The 21726-nt window shown below is 37.2% G+C and overlaps 1 protein-coding gene across 1 annotated transcript in view; it reads right to left on the bottom strand.

The window, feature by feature from the left end:
- TMPRSS15 (transmembrane protease, serine 15) overlaps positions 1–18391 on the bottom strand; it is a 53529-nt gene extending 35138 nt beyond the window's left edge. Inside the window, exons 1-9 of the mRNA XM_017807883.1 lie at positions 18247–18391; positions 15996–16126; positions 15636–15703; positions 14747–14791; positions 12406–12548; positions 10623–10664; positions 8304–8345; positions 7900–7935; positions 5851–5970 (exon numbers count right to left, since the gene is read on the bottom strand). Of these exons, the coding sequence (XP_017663372.1) occupies positions 5851–5970; positions 7900–7935; positions 8304–8345; positions 10623–10664; positions 12406–12548; positions 14747–14791; positions 15636–15703; positions 15996–16126; positions 18247–18391 (772 nt within the window). The remainder of the gene's footprint in view (positions 1–5850; positions 5971–7899; positions 7936–8303; positions 8346–10622; positions 10665–12405; positions 12549–14746; positions 14792–15635; positions 15704–15995; positions 16127–18246) is intronic.
- Between the last annotated feature and the right edge of the window lie 3335 nt (positions 18392–21726).

Below are 21726 nucleotides of genomic sequence, written 5' to 3'. Positions count from 1 at the left end.
CTTTGCTTCAGTCAGGCTCAGGCACACACTTGTTAATAAAGATTGTGCAGAATGAACTTCACCAACAAATCTAATGCATGAGCTGGAATAGAATCATATTCGCTTTTGCAATCTTTGAGAGGAAAACAGAACACATGAGATTTTAAATACATAGAGAGAAAAGGTTCATGATTGAGGGTTGCTATATAACCTTTTTATCATAACAGGCTACAGCATTAGAGTTGGGAATTGGTATGCAAATACTTTTTCTGTTCACTTTAATACACTTTCCTCTCCTTCCCAAGGCGAAGAATAAAATCAGTGTAAGAAGAAGGAAAGTGCCCAGCTAGTTATTAATGAAGAGAAAAAAAAAAGGTACTGTTAACAAGCAAGAAATATGCTGATCTAAAAAAAATTTCATACCACTGGCAGTAATAAAAAGAGATATAGACACTGTTCTAATAAAATCAATGACAAATATTTGCTCATTAATTTCTGTTAGAATCACAGAATGGGTCAGGTTGGAGGGGACCACAGGGTGTCATCTGGTCCAACCTCCCTGCTCCAGCAGGGTCATCCCAGAGCACATGGCACAGGATTATTTCCAGATGGTTCTGGAATATCTCCAGTAAGGGAGGGGACACTTCACACTCTTTCTGGGTGATCTGTTCCAGTGGGTGGTCACTGCACAGGAAAGAAGTTCTTCCTCATATCCAGGTGGAACTTCCCGGGCATCAGTTTTTGCCTTTTGTCCCATTGCTCGGCAGCACCAAGTAGAGCCTGGTCCATCCCCTGACACCTCCCTGCAGACACTGACAGACATTGTTGAGGTCCCCTTTCAATTGTCTCTTCTTGAGGCTGAACAGGCCCAGTTCCCCCTCCTTTCCTCATAGGAGAGATGACCCAGTCCCCTATTGTTCTTATCATCTTATTTTTTTGTATTGTTTGCTTTTACTTGTTCCTTCTTACCTTTCAGGAGACAGTGAGAAAATTGAAATAAGACAGAACAATTAAGGAAAAAGTCCTTAGGCTGCTCATTCACAGCCCAGCAAAAGTGCTTAGTGTCTCAGGAATGAGCAGGAAGAGAACAAGGACTAGTCCTATTTCCCTGAAGAACTTCCCAGTGCTTCCTCCTTGCAGGGAGGAGGCAGCTGTGGTCAAAGGTGGGCAGGGGCACAGGAGTCATTACATTTCTGCCTCCTCCTGGAGCCCTCAGAAAAGCCTCAGTTGTTCCCCCAATGAGACAGGAGTCATCTTTTGTAGGAATCCCTTCCATTACTTCCCCAATGTGCACCTTGCTGTCCATTTCTATTTACTTAGGGCACTGAATGTACAGGGCACATTAAGAGGGCTTAGTCCTGTTACCCTAGAACTTCAGGGAGAAGCTCCCCAAACTGATCAGATCAAGCTCACATATTTCACTTTGACAGGACCTTTCTCTGCCAAGGGCAGCTCATTACTTTCTGTCTTACATATGATTGATCTCTCTCAGCCCTGTAGTGATGCTCTGAGGTGGGTAATCACAAAATGTTAGCCCAGACATGTAATAACTGCAAAGAGAGGCTGCAGAAACAGCTCCTGGGATGAGCCTCCAGTCTCCCTTTCCTTACACCTACATTCTCCACAGCTGCTTTACAGCAGTGCCAGTCATTATTAGTAGATGCTGTTCAGACTTCACATTTCTCTAGAGACCCTTTCACTGAAATTGCTAGCTGCACTTTTGTGATTCCTTTTGTTACTGTACTGCATTGCAGAGCCAGAAAGAAACCTTTCAAGATAATTTTAATCAATAAAACAAACAAAAAACGGTTGTTCAGTTGCCTGAATCTCTGCTGAGATTTTACTGAATTCTATCTAATGCAGGAAGAGACTACTAAAATTCACTTTTTATCCTATATTTTAAAACCATTAATGTATTCTAAAGTCTGAAATACTATGGAGAATAGCAATCAAGAGGAAAAAAACAAGTTATTTAAAGGACAGCAGCTCTTCTGTGTGCAAGAGCACTTGTAGCACAAATTATGAATTGGCTGTAAATCTCATTGTGAAACTCAGAGGCACTTCTGAAAATCTAGACAATTTTAGCTTTTATATGACCATATTAAGTTTCTCTAGAGGTGGGAAAATAAAAAATCAAAGAGGCAGTTGCCCCAAACATGCATCCAGCTTCTCAACACTCATTCCACTGTTTTTGCAAAGTCTGCTAAGAAACCTAAATATACAAATTTAGAAAAGCTATGACATTTTGGATGGAAAAGGCTGAAAAATTTAACATGAGAGACATGGAACAATATTTTGTCCTCCAGTCAGAATTGTATTTCTTTGAGGTTATGAGCTGAAACTGCTACAATAATGGTAACTGAACAAATTGCTTGGAAATACCAGGCATCAGTGAAGATGAACCAGGGAAAACCATCCAGCTCCCTGAAGTGGACTGTAACCGTAGCGAGTTTCCTTATGACATTCTGTCTATTTTTTCAGATTCCTGAAAGTTTCAGCTCAGTTTTGTGCATTCATTAGCGACTGTTAACATGATGAATAAAGAATAATATCCTCAGTTACAAAGGAGCAGGGAATTCACAGCTTATATTTGGTAGATATTCAGGGAGATATGTAAATCAGATCCAAAAGCCATGTGCATAAGAGTCTACACATCAGCTGCAAAACTCTACTCAAGCACAATTCATAACTTTAACCACTGTTTAGCCTCCAGGGCACAGCTGAGTCATTACTACACAGCTTTGATTGCAAGTATTTGAGGTTATTTTTGTCTGTATCTGCCAATGTACGAATATCAATTAAATTCTGTCCTGTATAACAGGTCTGACTGTAATATCTTAATAAAATGTGAATGAAGCTTGTACACTCAGACCTAGTAAGGACATTGACCTGTTGTAGCAAGTTTAGAGGAGGCCACTGAGTTGATCAGAGGGATGGAGCACATCTCCTATGAGGAAAGACTGAGAGAATTGGGATTGTTCAGCCTGGAGAGGAGAAGCCTTCAGGGGAACCTAATTGTGTCCCTTCCCTAAAGGGTCTCTACAAGAAAGATGAACAGAGACTATTTAGAAGGGCCTGGAGTGACAGGACAAGGGGGAATGGCTTCAAAATGAGGGTAGCTTTAGATTAGATATTAGGAAGAAATTCTTTACTGTGAGGGTGGTGAGGTTCTGGAACAGGTTTCTCAGAGAAGTTGGGGGGAAGTCACATACCAGGAAGTGTTCAAGGCCAGGTTGGATGGAGCTCTGAGTAACCTGGTCTAGTGGAAGGTGTCCCTGCCCATGGCTCAGGGATTGGAACTAGAGGATCTTTAAGATCCCTTCCAAGCTGGGCCATTCTACAACAGTAAGTGAAAAGCATTCATTTTATGAGATAATACTGCTTCATAACTATAAGGATCTGAATGATTTTTGTTCAACTATACCTGAAATAAAAATAATAAAATAAAATGACCCCCCAAAAAATACATGTCTCAAAACAAACGTATGATGGTAGAAACGAACGACTGACTAACGCTTCGGGGTTGTGCTACCTTAATGCTTGCAGTGGAACAAAGGTCTAGCTGAGGCTGCTTTAGGATCTTCTGATTTCCTCACCTGCGGAGGGACCTGCTCAGAGCTCACCATTGTTATGATCCAACTAGATGGATCTGTTAATTTTGCTGGATTGTAGTGGACATCCTGCTGGAATATTTTGATGTATATTTCCTCCAAAATGTTCAGCTAAGTCTCCCTTCTGAGCTGACTGCACTAAGGAAAAAGGCAGGTGATGGGCAGGGCTGCAATTCACCTTTTTGGTTGGTTTTTTTTGTGTGTGTTTGTTTGTTTGTTTTGCTTCGGGGTTTTTGTTTGTTTGTTTGGTTTGTTTTTTAAGAAAATCATACTTCTGACAGAAGGCGTCAACATGTCACCAGCCTTCACAGTCAAGCTTGCAGATTCTTTAAAAAGTAAATTTGTCTTTTACTTGCTTGTATGTTTCTGAGCCCAGCATTTTACATGTTTCTGAAAGCTCAGAGCAGACTTCCCCCACTGTTTTTCTCAGGAAAGCTCAGAGGGCTCTTCTCACAGCAGAGCGGAAAGAAGCATTCCAGATTTCTAACACCAAAGTCTATATTTAAACAACAAACAAGCAAACAAAACTCTCAGGGAGTTAATGGCTCCAGACTCTCCTAGAACATTTGCAATGTTCTCCTTGCAAGAAAACTTGACAGAGTTTTAACTGAGAGCTGGGGCTGCGAAGAGCAATGCAGACAGCATTAACACACATGCGTTCCCACCAAAATGCTGCACAGCCCTTTGGCAAACAGAAACACAGTCAGACTCCTTCCTAAAATCTACACAGATCAGTGCCTGCTCTGCACAAAAGGGTGCTCGGGGAAAGTAGGCAGTCAGATGGATTGTAGAATAGAAACATAGAATCATTTAGTTTAGAAGAGACTTCCAAGGTCATCAAGTCCAATCTTTGAGTGATCCCCACCTTGTCAACTAGACCACAGCACTGAGTGCCACTTCCAGTCGTTCCCTAAACACCTCCAGGGATAGTGACTCCACCACCTCCCTGGGCAGTCCATTCCAAATATTTAACCCTTTATGTGAAGAAATTCCTCCTAATATTCAACCTAAACCTCCCCTGGTGCAACCTGAGGCCATTTCCTCACATCCTGTCACTGGTTGCCTCGGAGAAGAGACCGACCCCCACCTGGCTACAACCTCCTTTGAGGCAGTTGTAGGGAGCAATAAGGTCCCCTTTGAGCCTCCTTTTCTCCAGGCTAAACACCCTCAGCTCTCTCAGTCGCTCTTCACGCGACTTGTGCTCGAGACCCTTCCCCAGCTCATTTGCTCTTCTCTGGAAACACTCCAGCACTTTAAATTCCTTCTTGTAGTGAGGGGCCCAGAACTGGACACAGCACTCGAAGATAAGATAAAGGCAAACAAAATGACTGATGCTGAAGGATATAACCTCTTGACATTAAAAACCATGGGGTTTCAGGTTTGTACGAGTTTCATAGAATCACAGAAGTTTGGATGGTACCATCTGGTCCAACCCCTTGCTCAACTAGGGACACTTAAAACCAGTGACTCAGATTTTCACATTTTTCACTATGGTGCCAGCAACTCAAACATTTGCATCAGAGTCATACAGTCACTCCCATGCAGACACTCCCGTTCCCTAGCACTCAGGGTAGTGAGATGCATGTGGGAGGCCAACAAACAAGTTTGGGCTCCTGCCAGGACTCCACCCACACTCACCTGGCCTGGCTGCAAAATGCTACCACTGCCCACCTCACATCCCTTGCCCCATCTGGAGTCTGCATGCACAGATTAATGTATCTGAGGGTACACAGTAACCCTGGAAAAGCTGTTCATAGCATTTTCTATAATGATGTTCTCAGTCCCGGAATCAAAGGATAAACTTTTCTTCTGACTCCGAGATCCCATCAGGTGGCTTCTGACACGAGGTAATATGAATTTATATCTGTGCAGGGTCATAACTTTAATTTATTTGGAAAGAACATTATTTGATTTTACTGGTGCACAACTTCATATAAAATTTCTACATTATTTTATAATTTACATAGTGTTTATTTATGCTATTAATATTTATGTAGTAAACAACAAATTCTATAATTTTATGTTTATATAACCAGATTGTAATATTTCATTATTTATTACACATATTCTTTATTAATGAGGATTTTAAAGAAAATTGTCTCCATTCACAAGATAAAGATTATAACAATCACTCGTTACTATTTTTACTAGAATTGATTTGGACTTCACCGTGCAGTTTATTGCCCATGAACTATTTGCAAACTAATGACAGTTTTAAGTATGTTTAAAGAGACTGATTTGCAGGGGTTTACATTCTTACCACATCTTTTTTCAGATTCGTCTGAACCATCCGGGCAGTTCAAGACTCCATCACAAAAGAAATCTTGGTTAATGCAGGTTACATTGTCATCACAGAGTTCAGCAAATGGCAAACACTCAGCTGGAATAACAAAGATGAGAGCAATAACAGCACAGCAGTAATGCAGTTTTGCTACAAAGGAAAATTGACTTACCTCTGGTTGCTTTACCACAAATTTAATCAACCACTCTATTGTGTTTCACAAAACTGCATTTTTAGAAGACTGAAATAAAGTATCACATACTAAAAAGATAAATTTGGCAGAGAATGGAGGAAGTTCTTGAAAGTGAAATATTTTTTGAAACTAAGCTTGAAGTAAGTCTGGAAGAAAATTTCCATTAATTCCCATCTCCTTCCTCTACACAAATAAACTATTTTATGCAATACAATAAATTACATTTTCCAATTTCTTATGTTTGAATAATGTGAGAAAACCATATTTTGATTTCAATAACGGTGAAAAATCTCTGGGTTTAGTTAAATACAATTTAATTTCTTCAACATATCACAATGTTTCACTTCATCATGCTAAAGGCTCTTGCTTTTTAACCATCATGTCTTAAAAACAAAAGCCTTTAAGACTAGATTTTGAAATACTAGAATTATCAGAAACCATATTCTTTTCAGATTTGCAAATTGAATTTACAAGAGCAAATTTCTGAAAAAAACCCCACCCGACAAGAAAATATGGACAGACCCTTAAAATTGTGGATTTCACTAATAGTGTTTTCCTAGAACATAAATGTTCATCTACCTCAAACATGCTTTTTTAGTCTTTAAATAGTTTGGTCTTAGACATCTGTCGAATTCAAGTAGGTCCTAACGTGAACAGAAACGCAGCTAAAATAACATTTGGATAACTACTAATTTCAAAATTATTAAAATTTTAATAAATTATATGTAAACTATTTATCTAGAACTACTCACACTCTCTCTTTCTTTAGTTCAGTAAATGCTTACAGGAAAAAGTCAAAATTTCTTACGCAAGAAGGAAAAATAGTAATTTGTAAAATTGCTTTTACAGCCTCTAACCATTATTGCTGGATTTATTTTTCTCATAAAACTGTTAGTTCTGTAATCAGAACTGTTAGTTCTGTAATCAGATTAAGTAAATGCCTGTATGATATTGTCTCGTATGTCAGTGTAAATGACAGAGAATGAAATTGGTTTGGATGTATTGTAGCACTTCAAAACACTGAATGTTTTACAAAGACACTCTCAGTGTTAGCAATGCAAATGCTATAAAGCAAAAAATATTGCCATTTTGCATCCATTTGATAATTAAAACAAATCAAACAAACTTCAGTCAGGTGTTGGAGGTGATACAGTGCCAAAAAATGAATTTTCACAGATAAGCAGAGACAAAACTATGCATTCTAGACCCAGAACAAAAAAATCCAACCAATAACGTAGGAATATGTTTTGCACAAGCCCAACACTCAGGAAAACATTGTTTACGTATGTCATGATCAATTCTGGGTTTACTCAACTCGGAAAACTAAACAGCAGTGCCACCTCCTGGATTGAAAGAAATCAGCGTTTCCTACTAAAATATTTTGACTTCTTTTTTAATGGAATTACAATTTATTTTAATGTAGTTATTATACTTAACTAAATAAGGGCAGTAAACACATCAGACTGCTTATAGATGTCATATACATTTCACCATATAGTAAGGCTAGAGGACCTTTCCAAAGATTCAAATGTCTTTGGCTTTCTGTCCATTGGTAGTCACGTGAGAGTTTGCTAAGGTTTTGTTATTTTTTTTTTTCCCCATCAAAAAGGTAAAGAAATAATAGGAAAGAGAAAAAAGTGCAGCCAGTATGAGTGTCAACATATACATGAACATACACAAAATACGTGTTATTTTTTAATAGAATGCAGAACCTTAGAAGTCCCCTCCCTTTGAAGAGCCCTCCTTAATCAAAGGTAAACCTGCATATCCTGCCTTTGGAGGAATGGGATGTGAGGATTGAACGGTGTGACAAGAGGCTGTACCCAGTTACTTACCAACAGTTGTTGAGGACTTGCTTGTGGTGAGTTGTGCTGAACCTGGACAAACACAGCCTGAGGTTAGAACTCTACTTGCTCTCTGAAAACACCTCTGCAGTTTCTTGGGCAGAACTAAGCAGCAGTTAAACTGAATTTATATCTACATTATTTACTATATCCCCAAACCCCATCTGAGGTGATGATATAGTAATGCCTGATTGAGTGGCTTGGTCCTGAAGATCAGGTGTCACAATAAACATAAGAAAAAAATTATGTTTATGAGATTTAAAAGTGTATTTTAAATCTCATTCTTTCATCTCTAGTCACATGTTTTTCAATAACTTCAAAAGACTTTTTTTTCATCCCCCATTAAAATAAGAGCAATGCTTTCTTGCCTTTCCCTGGTATGTAAAAGTTCTTACCTGAAGTTGGTGTCAAGGAACTTGTAATTGGACTCGTGGGATCTGTTGAAACAAAACAAGTTATGGCAACTTTAACATTAGTTAAAATGTGTATGTGCATTTTCTTACAAATAGCATTGATCAACAAATCAATTGCAAGCCTGAAATCTGTCTGTCTACTTACATATAGGCATACATACATGCGTCTGTGTGCACTTATTTACACACAAACAAAACCTAGGTACCAAGTAGATTTGGAAAATGGAATGCATGTTTGTGATTGCTCCAAGAGAACTTCAAACAGTGCTGTAAATAACAATCATTAGGATACACTTGGTATGTCCATCTCCCAAATGGTCTTATTTTCTTCTCTTCTTTGAGTTTGCACGAGCTATCCTGTTTACTATTTTTACTTTCTAAATTAAGACTCAAATATGCGAGTAGGATGTCAATGCCTTCAGCTGAAAACAATCCCCATGTCACCACAGTTAATGGACCTTGTACCTCAGTTTATAAAATGAAAGGCCAGAAGGAATAAAGTGAGAGATGTAGTAAGGCCTTCTCTATAGATCATCATCCACCAGTTTTGTGGGGAGAAGTTGTTGGGTGTTGGCCATCACAGATTTAATTTTGTCAGATATTCCTGCTCTCCCAGACCTATTAGTATACAAACTTGTGTGAGGATTCCCCACCAATTTTCTATCAAAACATGCTAATTTAGCAAACTCTATTGAGCTAAACTGGCCCATTCTGTGTTAAGTGGATTATGGAGTATTCTGTGTCAGCAAATTTGAGGACACAAATGGCAGAGAGAGAGGAGAGCAGGGAGGGTGCAGCTGGATGGACTGTTCTCACACAGGTATGTTCAGAGAAGGAAGCTTAATTCATACCTACACAGTAGTTTCCAAAGTGTTATGCACATATATATCTGCCTATACATTGACTAGAGGATAACTATTTTGAAAGGAATTAAATGTTCAAAGACCTAAAAAATGGATGCATGCCTGAGCAAGAAGTTCTAATAAAACAATTATCAGGAATCTATGACTTGAAGAGTGTTGAAAAAAAATTGGAGTTGTTACAAACATTTCCAAAAATGCATTCACAAGTTGACAGCAGACACCATAAAAGAAAACACTGGACAGTGACAGAGGCTTCAGTGGTATAAGCACAAATTACAAATGATCTGTTGCTGCAAAATGTCACTAAAGTAGCATGTGAGATGGATAAGGAGGGTTCTAGGGTCAACAGAGACATAATCCAAGCATCCAGCAGATGTAAATGTATCACATATGATAAAACCTGAGTATATTATGGCATTTGGACTAAAACAGAAAGAATAAGGGAGCAGACAATATTAACAAAACAACCTCAAGCAGACACAAGAAAAAGAGGGAAGAAATTCACACCAGGAATATTACAGCCATTCCAGCCTGGTGTGCTGACAACTCCCAGCTCCCTTCCCCCTTCTTCTGGCACCTTCCCCCATCTCCTATTTTCCTCATGAGGATGTTGAACTTAGGCCAGAGGGAAGCATTGAGATAGTGTACCAGAGGAATGGACAGATAGGAAAAAATCATATGTTAGCAGTTTTAACTGTATGTTTGGGAATAAGCTGTAGTAATTGTACACTTTGGACTATACACGTTAGTAAGCCTGTAACTAGACTAATAATTGTTTCATTGCTGTAATTAGACTATCAATAAATACTTGTCTCCTATATTCATAAATGCATTTCTTTAGATCATATACACTGCAGGAAGCTCCTGGTCTGATACCCTGACATGGAGAATTTCTATGTGATAATTTGTATGCAGTTTGTATGTGACACCTCTACCTGCCCCCAGTGCTACAAAGCACTTCCTGTATTATTCAGCAGTCTGGCTGACTTTTGGCAGGTTTGTGCTCACTGAATTTGTGAGACTAAGGAGTTTTGTCTGCTTCACACCTTATCATCATAAGATGTCCAGTGATAGTGAAAGAAAAGTCTGTCAATCAACATTGCTCAGTAAATCAGTAACCACAGCATGACCATGTCGCCTACCTGTCGAAATCTGAGAAAACTTCAACTTGTAACTCAGCTGGTTGAAGGAGATTCAGCTTTTGATTTGATCCACTAATTAAGCTCTTAGAGCTTCTGTACAGACTTCAGATCAGTCACTGCTTTCTCAAATTGTCAGAAAGAGTGAAGGCAGCTAATTAGCACTGGATGGACCCTGGCAGTCAAGCCCCAACATCCAAGGCAGCTTTATTAAGTAATACTGGCTGAACAGCAAGTCTTATGTTCCTTCATGTTGTATTGGCAACAAAAAGAGTTCCTGTTTTATGAAAGATACTGACCTGATGAAGGTAAAGGCGTCACTGTGGTAAGATTTTCATCAGCTATTGGAAGAAAACAAGTTCATTTTAAATTTCTATTATAGCAGGGTTTCTAGATTTATATGACAGAAATAAAAGTAAAAAAAAAATCATCATGACTATTTCTCACTGAATCACTAGCAGTGTCCTGCTTTCCTCCTTTTGCCTGTCTCAACCTGTTCCCAGTCTTTGCCCAAACTCCATAACCTTCCTAAGGAGGAAATGTCCAGAAAGTGAGTTGAGGTTATGAGGTTTCATGGCCACTGCAATTCCTTTGAATCCTCAATCCCTATTCATTGTATTGCATATAGAATGTCTTCATCTGGGAAATCTTTGTCTTGACACTTTATATTCTATAGAGATTTTCAGAGCACCTGTGTCTTATAGAACAGCATTTAGAATAGATAAATGAGTTAAAATTAACCTGGGATAATTTATAAGAGAGAAAGTTGCTTTTAATCACTGTGAAAACTTATTTAAAGCAAGCCACACCTGTGTTATAGTTCTCTCCCTCTCTGAAATAGGAATAATATTTCTCTTGCAGAACATATTGAGATACATGATGCAAAACTGCCATATACGATTATGATTATTAATTAGTTACAATTATTTTATTGAAGCACTCCTGATGGAATGGACAGGTGACATCACATGTGAAAAGAGGCATTTTAATGATCCACAGCAGTAAAAGTTTGACTACTTTAAGTTCATCAATGGATATAGAATCTTTTAAAAAGCTCTTCATTATTTTCTTTGGTGACATTTTTGAAGTATAATGAGCAATCACTTTCCACAGTTTTGTGCAGTTATTTAGAATAACTTCTCATATGTGGTGCAATAGTAAAGAGAATTAAAGAGTCCAAGACTCTAATTTAGCCTTTGAATAGCTGAAGTACTTAGCAAAAAATACATCTTTTAGAATAGAGACATGGTACACCAGATTCAAACTCTTAAAACACTCAGTTGCTACTTAATAGTAACTCCAGCAGGTCTTAAAATGTCAGCTAATCAACTTCCACTTCAAAGAATTCAAATTGTTTTTTATCCTCATCCTCAGTAAAAGTCTGCTTTGAAACTTTATTGAGGTAAAAATGAAGGTTCCCGTTGATCTTAATGGGCTTCCACTTAGGCTTTGATAAATTTTCTAGTACTTACATAAAATAACTATACTTGTATATGTGCAGAATTTAAAACTACCTAGTCTTTTAAGTCCTATTCCTTTTTTTTTCTCACCTGCACTTTACCTAAGCTTTACAGGAATACGAAGAAAGTTCCCTGGGTGCACTTCTCCAGAAGCCATGTTCAGCATTGGTTTGTTGTTCTTACTGACATCTTTCCAATAAATGGGTCTTCACCCTCTCTGAGTCTGAGCCCTTTCCTTATTTTTTCACAAAACAAAACTATAACTGCATTTACTTATGAAACAACATAGTCGGGGCTTAATTGCTTTAATTTGAGGGCTAAAAAAATTGCAAATATTATGCTGCATAAAAGAAATGAAATGGAGTGGTTTTCACTGGGAAATCACTGCTTTGCCCTCTACTCCTGCCTTAGTAAATGTACACGATGCTGGCACATACTTCTAGTAGACAAGGTTGTAAATGATTCTCTGAGCTGTTCCTGAAAGATCTGTAACAGGGAAGGAGGGCACCCAAGAGCAAAATAACAATCCTTCTGCTGTTTGGGAGCCAAAGTATGCATTCATGTTACTTGTAGTCCTCAAGGATTTATGGAGTTAAAAAAAAAACCAACTTACTGATGTTACCTGTGACTTGAATGCTGTTCACATCAATTTTCAAAGTCTGGATAGGATTAGGGTTACTCGTGTTGACACCCAAAACCAGCTCATTTTTTACTTTCTCAGCTGTTACCATCTGGGTAAAATAAAGTTTGAAGATCACAACAACACTAGCAATACAAAATAAAGAGGTTCATTAGTTATTCTAGATAATGAAATAAATCTGCTACATGATATCATCTAGACAATATTTAATTCTAACATTGGTTCCATTTGTAAAGTCAGATTGTCTTTAAGTGTTGACTTGCAAAGATGACACACAAAGAAACACCTCTTAACTATCTGGTAGGTTTGAATTTTGGAGAAACTTTGTTCTTTCTTTATCTGAACATATCTTCACTGGGGAAAAAACCTAAAAAAAGGTTTATATCAATTGCTACACCAGACCTGAATTTGAAGAAAACCAAAGAAGTAGGTTTATTGTCATTCAACAAGTTTCCTAATCTCAGCCCTAAAATATTGATGGTGACCTTGAAGTGTTATGAAAATTGTATAATATATTCATGTCACAAAAGTGATCCCTTCTATAAAGCAAAGACCATCTGTGGGTTCTGCATTTCTGAGGATCTCCTGTGCAATTGCCTGGATTCTCACAAGGAAACAGTAATGGCTGAAAAGAGAGATATTTTGAAATCATGGTTATACTGTATTTAACTTCTAGAGGGCCTGAGTTTTATCCAGAGTGTTTTCTGTTTGCTGCCTCCCATCCTTTCTGGACACTATTATGAAGTTTTATATCTGTAGCTAGAGTAAGGTAATGCCAAAGTATGATACTTGCCAAAGTTTTTCTCCTTTTACTTAAACTTAGGTGCAAACTTTTTTATTCTTAAGCACTTATATTACCCATTTGCAAGTGACTCAGTAGTGCTCTTTGTGATTAATCCTGCCATTTTGCTGAGTGTAGTTTGCAACATGTGGAAAAACTTCCCTTCTTGCATATTTCTGATAACCTCTAGGCCATGCTGAGCAAACAAAAGCTTTTATTGCTATCCTTGTGACTCAGCAGAGCTTCAAAGGTGAAATAACAAGCAGATTGCCTAAAGGGGTAAACACTTTTTAAATGAGAAGAAAATAATTTCTGAGACAAAGTACTATTCAAAGCAGAAATGAAGGCAGATCCTTACTGATGTATTAAAAGCCAGATCCAACTTTCACTAACATCAAATTTTCTGTGACTTCTGTAATTTTTGTGTCAAGACACAGGAGTGGAATTGTTATTGCCAAATACAACTATTTAACACACAGACACCTAGATTTCCATCGATGGAAAGAAATAAGCTGTTCTTTAGCATAACTGGTCTCCTCCTAAAAAAGGCATCTAAATTGACCAGGTGAGAAAACTAAAAACCCAGCACTTACAAAGACAATCTTGAGCAACCAGCTCAGAGATGTCTTCATCTCTGATGCCCAAATTTTGATGAGAATAGCCCCTTTCTATGTGCAGAAACTAAATTGTGCTGACTGGATCTACCTTCACAAGGACAAAAACCTGGAAGTGGCCCCCTACTGCGTACTCCATTCCCTTAAAGCTATAAAATTCTCCATGAAGTGATCATACTCCACTTATTACGATTATATCCTCACTATTCCAATCAAAAGATTGTTCTAATGAAAATGTAATTCCTATTACTTACAGGTATTCACAGTTGGTTAATATCCTAAAACACTTTTTTCTTATTTAAGCATGGTCATTCAAATAAACTATCTTCTCTACATATTTATCAACTTTGTATATTAACAGCAAACATTGATACCACAAGCACACCTGTTATCACAGAACTGCATCACCTGTTGTCCTGTAATCTGCACTTTGATTTTGTGGTCTTACCTATGAGACAGCTAATGATATCATTCATTTCTCAAGATCCTCCAGTTCTGCTTGTGTCTTAATCTTTTGTCCTTAATCAGTGTGTCATCGGACCTTTCTCTATTTAAAACTTGAGTTAGTAGTAATAACATAACTGCCCCCCAGTTAAAGAAGCATTTCACAAGCAAGCTCAGCACAAAATTGTATCCTTTCTCTTCCAGATAGTTTCTTATCTACTTGACTGTGACTTTTCCATTTCTCTTTCTAAATCAACAGTTCCAGGGACTATTACTTTTTTTTTTTTTTTTCCCACTTCTAATCCTAAAGGATGTTTTTGAAGGAAATATGTGTCTTGAAGCTTCATTCTTTTTAGAGATCCTCATGCAATCTGTAAAGATGGGGTTTTTTTCATCTATTCGCTGTCCACAGAAGAACTGTCTAAATCAATAGCATCATTGTCTCCTGCCCATATTTTAAGTAAACTTTGTCATAGGCAATTACCCAGTCTCTGACTTCTCGAATCTTTTCAGGCCATCTTCAGACTTCCTGTAGAAAAAAAAAAAGCAACAATAAAAAAAACCAAAATACAAAAGCATATTTCCCCTTGATTTTATAATGTGGATAGGATGAAAGCATGTTCTGAAATTGTTTAATAATGGAAGACAGTATTACATGTGTTTTGCTGAATCAGGACCTTATTAAGAATAGTGCAGATGGAATTAACAGTGCAGAACTCACTGTAATGAGGGACTTTTTTGTCAGTTGGTCTTTAGTAGGACAATCAACATAATAGGAGATTGAAAATGAGATCAAACAAGCTTTATTAAATGAAGCAGGTCTTCCTGTACATATTTTATGGAATCTTTAGGACACACAGGGTGCAGCTTTACCTGGTGCCAAATGACAGTCTCACTTGCTAACAACCTAAGGAATATGAGATACGTGGATCCATGTCCATAGGGACATATGAATCCATTTCCATACATCTGAATCTATTTCCATACATCTCATCTTATGCCAGAAGATCTCTAACCTGAAATTTCTTCTGGATGGCAAGGACCAGGAACCCTGCAAACACAACAGCTTGGGAAAATATAATTTAGCAGTTCTTTAAGATACAGAATTTTTTGAGTTGATCTTAGGGCTCAGCCTCACTGGTTTGGTCAAGGCACAGACACACAGGAGTCTGAGAAGGAAGTTTGCCTAACTAAGCACATCGCTGTCAAACTTACCAGAGTAGCACTTGGAAGATGGAAGATATGGAAAGAATAATATAGAATGTTTCCAAGGATGTCTTGAAAAGCAAGGTATTGATAAGTTTCTCCTGAGAGAAACAGCTAAGCGAGGACTTTAGTAATTTATTTTCAAAGTTTAATTAAGCTGTACCTACTTGAACTGGGAAATTTCACATCTCTCAAATGTGTTCTTCAGATCACTTTCTTGAAAGACCTTTTGTACCTATAGGAAAAGAAGAAATCTTGAACCAATACAGCATTTAAAAATACACCCAGTCAAATACTATATTTATGGTTTTAATACTAAATAATTTTTTTCTACACTACAGAAGCAAAGCTTTTTTTTGACAATTCACTGATTTTCACAGATAAGGGATATATTGAGTTCTGACCAGGCTTAGGACCTGAAATAACTCTTTTAGGAGAGAAGAAAGAGCCATCAACAGCAGCTCATGTTAGAGAATTAATGTACCTACAGATACTCTTGAATTAAATTGAGACTGATAGGTTCTTACCAATTGTTGAACATCAAAGGCAAGGACTTTGAAATCAGCTGATGAACTGTTTTGCAAAGCAGGAATGAATGATGTTCCAGAGATTATTTTAAATATTCCCATGTAGCCATGAGTATTCACATCTGCTTCAGCTAGACAATGAAAAATAAAATTCAGTATTTTGAATTATATGGAAATAAATTGAAAAAATTGCATTAGATTTCATTCTACAATACAATGACTTCTAGATTTTCATTTTACTTTGCAATCAAAGATGTTTTGCCTAGTGCTGGTTTCAAAAAAGTAAGAACATTTTTCAATGTTTACAATAGTTAAAACTGTAAACTTATTTTTGGAAATACTATTTGTCTTTGGTTCTCGTTACTTTAAATTCTGTTTCAAATGCTGTTCTCCAGCAACACTGTGAATGGATAAAAGGGACTGGTATGTCCAGTTATGTCTAAGAAAAGCAATAAAGATACATGGGGAGAATAATAGTGAATTATGAAGTTTTCGTGTGTTCTGAATTAAAAAATATTATGAGTTACTGCCTCACACTTTCAGTATTAGCACTGTACACTTTTTAATATGTGTTTTTGATGACAGTGCTGGAAACACCAGTGTCAGACCAGCTAAACCATTTTTGACCCAAACTTTCTTACCAGCACATACAGGAAATTCTGGGAGGATTTATAAGGAAACTGGATAACTGGTCCTTACTGCAAATTTGATCTAGATTTTAATATGTTACAGCATATGAGGTATCCATAAAACAATTTATTATACATTAAAAATATTTCCTCCCTGTGTGAAACACTGGAATTTTTCAGAAAAGACTTGTATTAATGTGGTTGACTGATAGGAAATGCCTTTTCTTACCAGTTACAATTCCAATGGTATTTTTAGGTTGCTTGAAGGCATTAACACCCCAAACAAGTTTTAAGACACAAGCAGATAAACAATAAATACTACAATTAAGAGCTTTTGTTGGAAACACAGCTCAGTGACACCAATTTAATATCAACTAACAACAGCAGACTGCTTTGAGCTTCTTTGAAAGCCATTTATCCTTACAACAATTGCAAATCTGTTTAGCAAATGTTTCTAAGTAGTAAAGGCCCTTTTTATTATATATGTTAATATATTTTTTTAAAAAGTGTTTTATAATTATTATTTGTGCGTGAACAAATTCTGGCCTATTCATCTTCTAAAACCAAAGCCATTAAATTAAAACCTGTCTCTAGATGCAATAATACACCAATTTGTACTACTGGAATTTGATAGCATTCTGGTGAGAGGGTAAGAAAGTCAGTAGAGGGAACAACTTTTAAAATCTGTAAAGAAAAACAATAGCAACTAGAGAAATGATCATGATATTCTACAAAAGAGATGTTTGTTGTTTTTTTTTTTTTTAACACACATAAAAAATTTAGTCCTCAAGGGCTTCAGTGTATTTTTTCATCTACAAAAGTTGCTGTGATATCTCTCCAGGAGCTCCCTATCTCTCCTGTACTGTGGAGCCCTGAACTGGACACAGTACTACAAGTGTGGCCTTACCAGGGCACAGTTAACACATATCCACAAGATCTCAACCAAAATTTCAGTTCCATTTGAAAATCTTCCTACATCAACATTTTAATTTAATTGACTTTGAGAATCGGTAATTTTATTCTATCACATTTTGAGAATTAGCTAAAGATTAAAAATGACTTTATGTTAATTATATATAAGGCTGACAGCTGACTGTCTAATGCAGGATCTCTCTCACACCAATACATTACTTTAAAATATATATATTTTTTAAAAATAAAAATTAAACAATTCCAAGAGATAGGGAACACTTAAGGACTTCAGTGGATTATCAATGTCTTCTGATTCAAACTTCATACATGGAGAAAAAACCTAAATATTTACAGTTTTCTAGATTATCTTCTCTAGTTCATAAAGATGGTTGAATTATCAAAGTTTTATAGCTTGGATTGCATTTCAGGGACCTCTCCCAAAGCCTAAACCATGAAAATTATTTTCTATGGCTTCAGAACATGATTCAAGTGCTTGTTTTTTTTCCCCCCTATTTTGTTGACATCAATTTTCAGGGGAGGAGAGGAGGAAAACACACATAAACCCCATAAAACACCACTTCTCCCTCACCAGCATTAAAAGCATAACACAAAATAAGAAATACAATTACAATGGAAACACCACTGGCTTCACAGTTTGAACATCTACTGAAGAACTCCTGAAGGTAATTAGCTAAAGGTTGGCTACTCACCCTGTTCCAACTCCTGGACTGATAACCAAGAAAGTACAAGCAGTCCAACAGAAACACACAAAAAAACTGCAATCAGAGAAGCAAACAAAATCTCATAGTTACTAACAGGAACATATTTCTTATGAGATGATTTTTTCTGCTTCATTTCTTGCTTGAAAGCTTGCGTGAATTAAGGACTGACAAAAGACACAGCCTGAAAAGGAGGGTAGTGATCCACACTGAACAGATCCACAATATGAACAGATATTTATGGGACACGTTCATAAATTAATTACATCATAAAACTTTGTTGACATATGTTTTTACAGCACTCCCAAGCAGTTATATTCGTGCACAAGATAAGTACATAGGAAGGAAAAAAAAAAATCCTTTCAGAAAGAAAGCACTGAAGATTATGTCTCAGATAAAGAACAGGCAAAACCACAGAAGTGTAAGGTCAGTCACTGGATTTGCACTATTTCTTGTCATTTGATATTTTTAAGACACAATATAAAATATTGCTGTCAGATTTACTGCTTATACAGGTTGTTTTTCTTAATTCTTCACAAGTGCGATTATGAGGACAACAGTGAAAGCCGTATCTTTCCTTATTCTGGTTAAAAAGTTCCTTTAAAAGTAATTTTATTTATATAGGAAATGCTGGGAAATGAGTTGCTTAGTAATGTGCCATAGTTCAGCAACATGTTCAGCACTGAATAGTAATTCAGCAGCACAAATTTAATCTGTGTAAGGCACGGTTCTTTGACCACTTAGCTGGAGAGCTAACCAGAGAAGACATTATGAAATGCATGCTTGCTTTGTATTTTTGTTGCCAGGCATAAATGTGCCATGGGATGCAAGTCCTTGATAAAGTGAGAGCATTGTGGATGGCCAGTGCTGCATCTTTAATAAAGCAATATTAAATTAAACAGGCAGTGTACCAACCAGTCCAAAACATTTGGTTATAAGTTTAATCTATCAAAACTTGTGAGCTCCAGAAAAATAAAGTCATACTGATTTTATGTTTTGTGCTCTGTGAGCTACTGATGTTGGCTCCAGATCAGAGGTCTTAAGTCCAGACTTATGATGCAAATTTCTTCAGCTCTCCTTTTCGTACTTGAGAATTTGAGCAAACCAGCCATACTCCTGCCTGTCAATGAAGAGGGAAACATGTCTAAGTCAATCTTTGGAGGAAAGAAGCTCTATCTATCTGTAAATTGACAGAAATGGAGATAATATAAATTGGGAAGAAATTAGAAAGACTTGAAATTATGTCATTTGAGATGACATAGCAGTTCTCTTCCTAGTCTTAGAGAACTGGGGTATTTGAAAGGATCTGCAACACAACTGATTGGATTTAAAGCATTCTAAACCACAATCAAGATCTTGACCTGACAGTAGGATCTTAATTTAGTTTACTGTTGTAAGACAATGAAAGAAATATGGTAATATTTCCCATTACTAAAAATAAAAGATGACTTACTTAAACTCAAAGTTTTTAAAACCAAATTCAGGGCAGCTAAATCATATTGCCCTTTCAGAGCAAGAGCTCTGTATCCCCAGTCTGTATCCTGCAAATGGATGACATCTTTGAGTCATCAGGTGACATATTGTGTATGACACACACACACAGGGTAAAAATTGCTTTTGTATATATTGTGTATGACACTCACACACATATATATAATATAAATGTGTGTGTAGATATATATGTATACTTATGAGTGGATTAAATTTGTGCCCTGAAGGCTGCTGAACTGTGGCACAGTAGTGTCTCTGAGTTTTCAGCAATAATTTTAATAATCTTCATTACAAGGGGTTTAAGTTTCTATACTTTTCTGAATATTGAATCTATCACACAGGTTCAGGATGCCTCTAAATAGCTCAGTTGTACATGTCAGAGTTATGCAATAACAGTACCCAAGCTGGAGCAGGGGAAGAATGTGAAAAGGAGGGAGTGACAGAGAAGCTTTTATGGACTGACCACAACTCCAGTCCCCATCCCCCTGCAACACTTGGGGGTGGAAATAAATTAAATTACTTTTCCCCAAGCTAAGTGTGTTTTATCCGTGATAGTAAATCAGTGAGTGACCTCCCCATCTTCATCTTGATCCAGGATATTTTCTCTCCTCTCCTGCACTGTTGCAAAAGTGGCTGGGTGGGCATATGGCAGCCAGTCAACATTAACTCACTGAAGTTGTCTGTGCTGCATGAAATAATACCAGTTTATTCCTGTTTTATTCCTTATCCGACCTTTTTTATCATAAATCTGAAGAGTTTTGCGCAGATGGACTTTGGACTCCTCTGTCATATTTTGCATAATTTAACTGTTTGTATCATTAGCATGGTATATCACCAGTAAAACATAAAAACTATTACCCAAAGATGACACTGCATTTTAAATTCTGAATTTATGCCCTAATGGTGAAATGATTAAGTGGAGAAGTAAATCTGTGGCCATTTACAGTTCACACACATTGATTACAGTCTGGTTGAGGACATGGATACTCTCAGGCTGGAGTTGTGACTAGTTGTGACTCCTGCAAATGAACTCATTTGCTAAACAATTCTAGCTGGTGATAAGGTCATGGTAGCAATAATTAATAGGCAAGCCTTGGACACTGAGTTGATAGTAAGTAAAACTGAGATCTTTCATTAATTTTTTTGTAACCTGCACTAGTGTGATATGGTTGTAAAAGAGTGTAGGAACTCATGATTTCAGATTTCATTTGTAAGCCTTCAAAATGAGGGAGACAGACTTCAGCAGTGTGCCAATCCCAACTTACCATCAGTCAGGGGTCACAGAAGCAAGGCAGTTTATGCTGGAAGGGACCTATGATGGTCGTCTGGTCCAACCTCCTGCTCAAGCCAAATTAGATCAGGCTGTTCAGGACCATGTCCAGGCAAGATCTGAATACCTTCAAGGTGGAAGACCACAAAAACACTATGGAAAAACTACCTGTGCCAGCACTGACTACCTGCATAGTGATTCCCACCTGCTCCCTACCCCTGGCATCTCACTGACATGTCAATTGGTGTAATTTGTGTTCATTGCCTCTTGGGCTTTCACTTTGCAATTCTGAGAAGAGTCCATCTCTGTCTTCTCTGCAATCATCCCTTAGGTATCTGAAGGCAGCAATTAGACACTCCAATCAGCACGTCAGCCCCAGCCAGTACTGCTGTATCGGGTTATTCCATCCCAGATTCTGGACTTTGCACTTCTTGAACTTGGTTGAACATTACGAGGTTTCTGCCAGGCCATTTCTATGCCTCTTAATGACAAGTACACCTCGTAACTGCAGACTTCCCTCTAGCCACGGACTTCACTTGTTTCTACTTTTACTCCTCCTTTAATTACTTGCCTTCTTGTAAATTCTCCTACAGGCTTAGTTTTATATTTTTTTTAATCTTTATCATAATTCTAAAGTTTATTTTTCACTTTAATTTCCTCTATGAACTAATAGGACCCTTGTAAGTTGGATTTGGTTGGCTTACTACATG

The sequence above is a fragment of the Lepidothrix coronata genome, unplaced genomic scaffold (assembly GCF_001604755.1).
Source record: "Lepidothrix coronata isolate B3197 unplaced genomic scaffold, Lepidothrix_coronata-1.0 Scaffold21, whole genome shotgun sequence".
Classification (NCBI taxonomy): Eukaryota; Metazoa; Chordata; class Aves; order Passeriformes; family Pipridae; genus Lepidothrix; species Lepidothrix coronata.
Note: the sequence above shows the minus strand (reverse complement) of the source record. Positions and strands in the feature narration are given on the sequence as shown.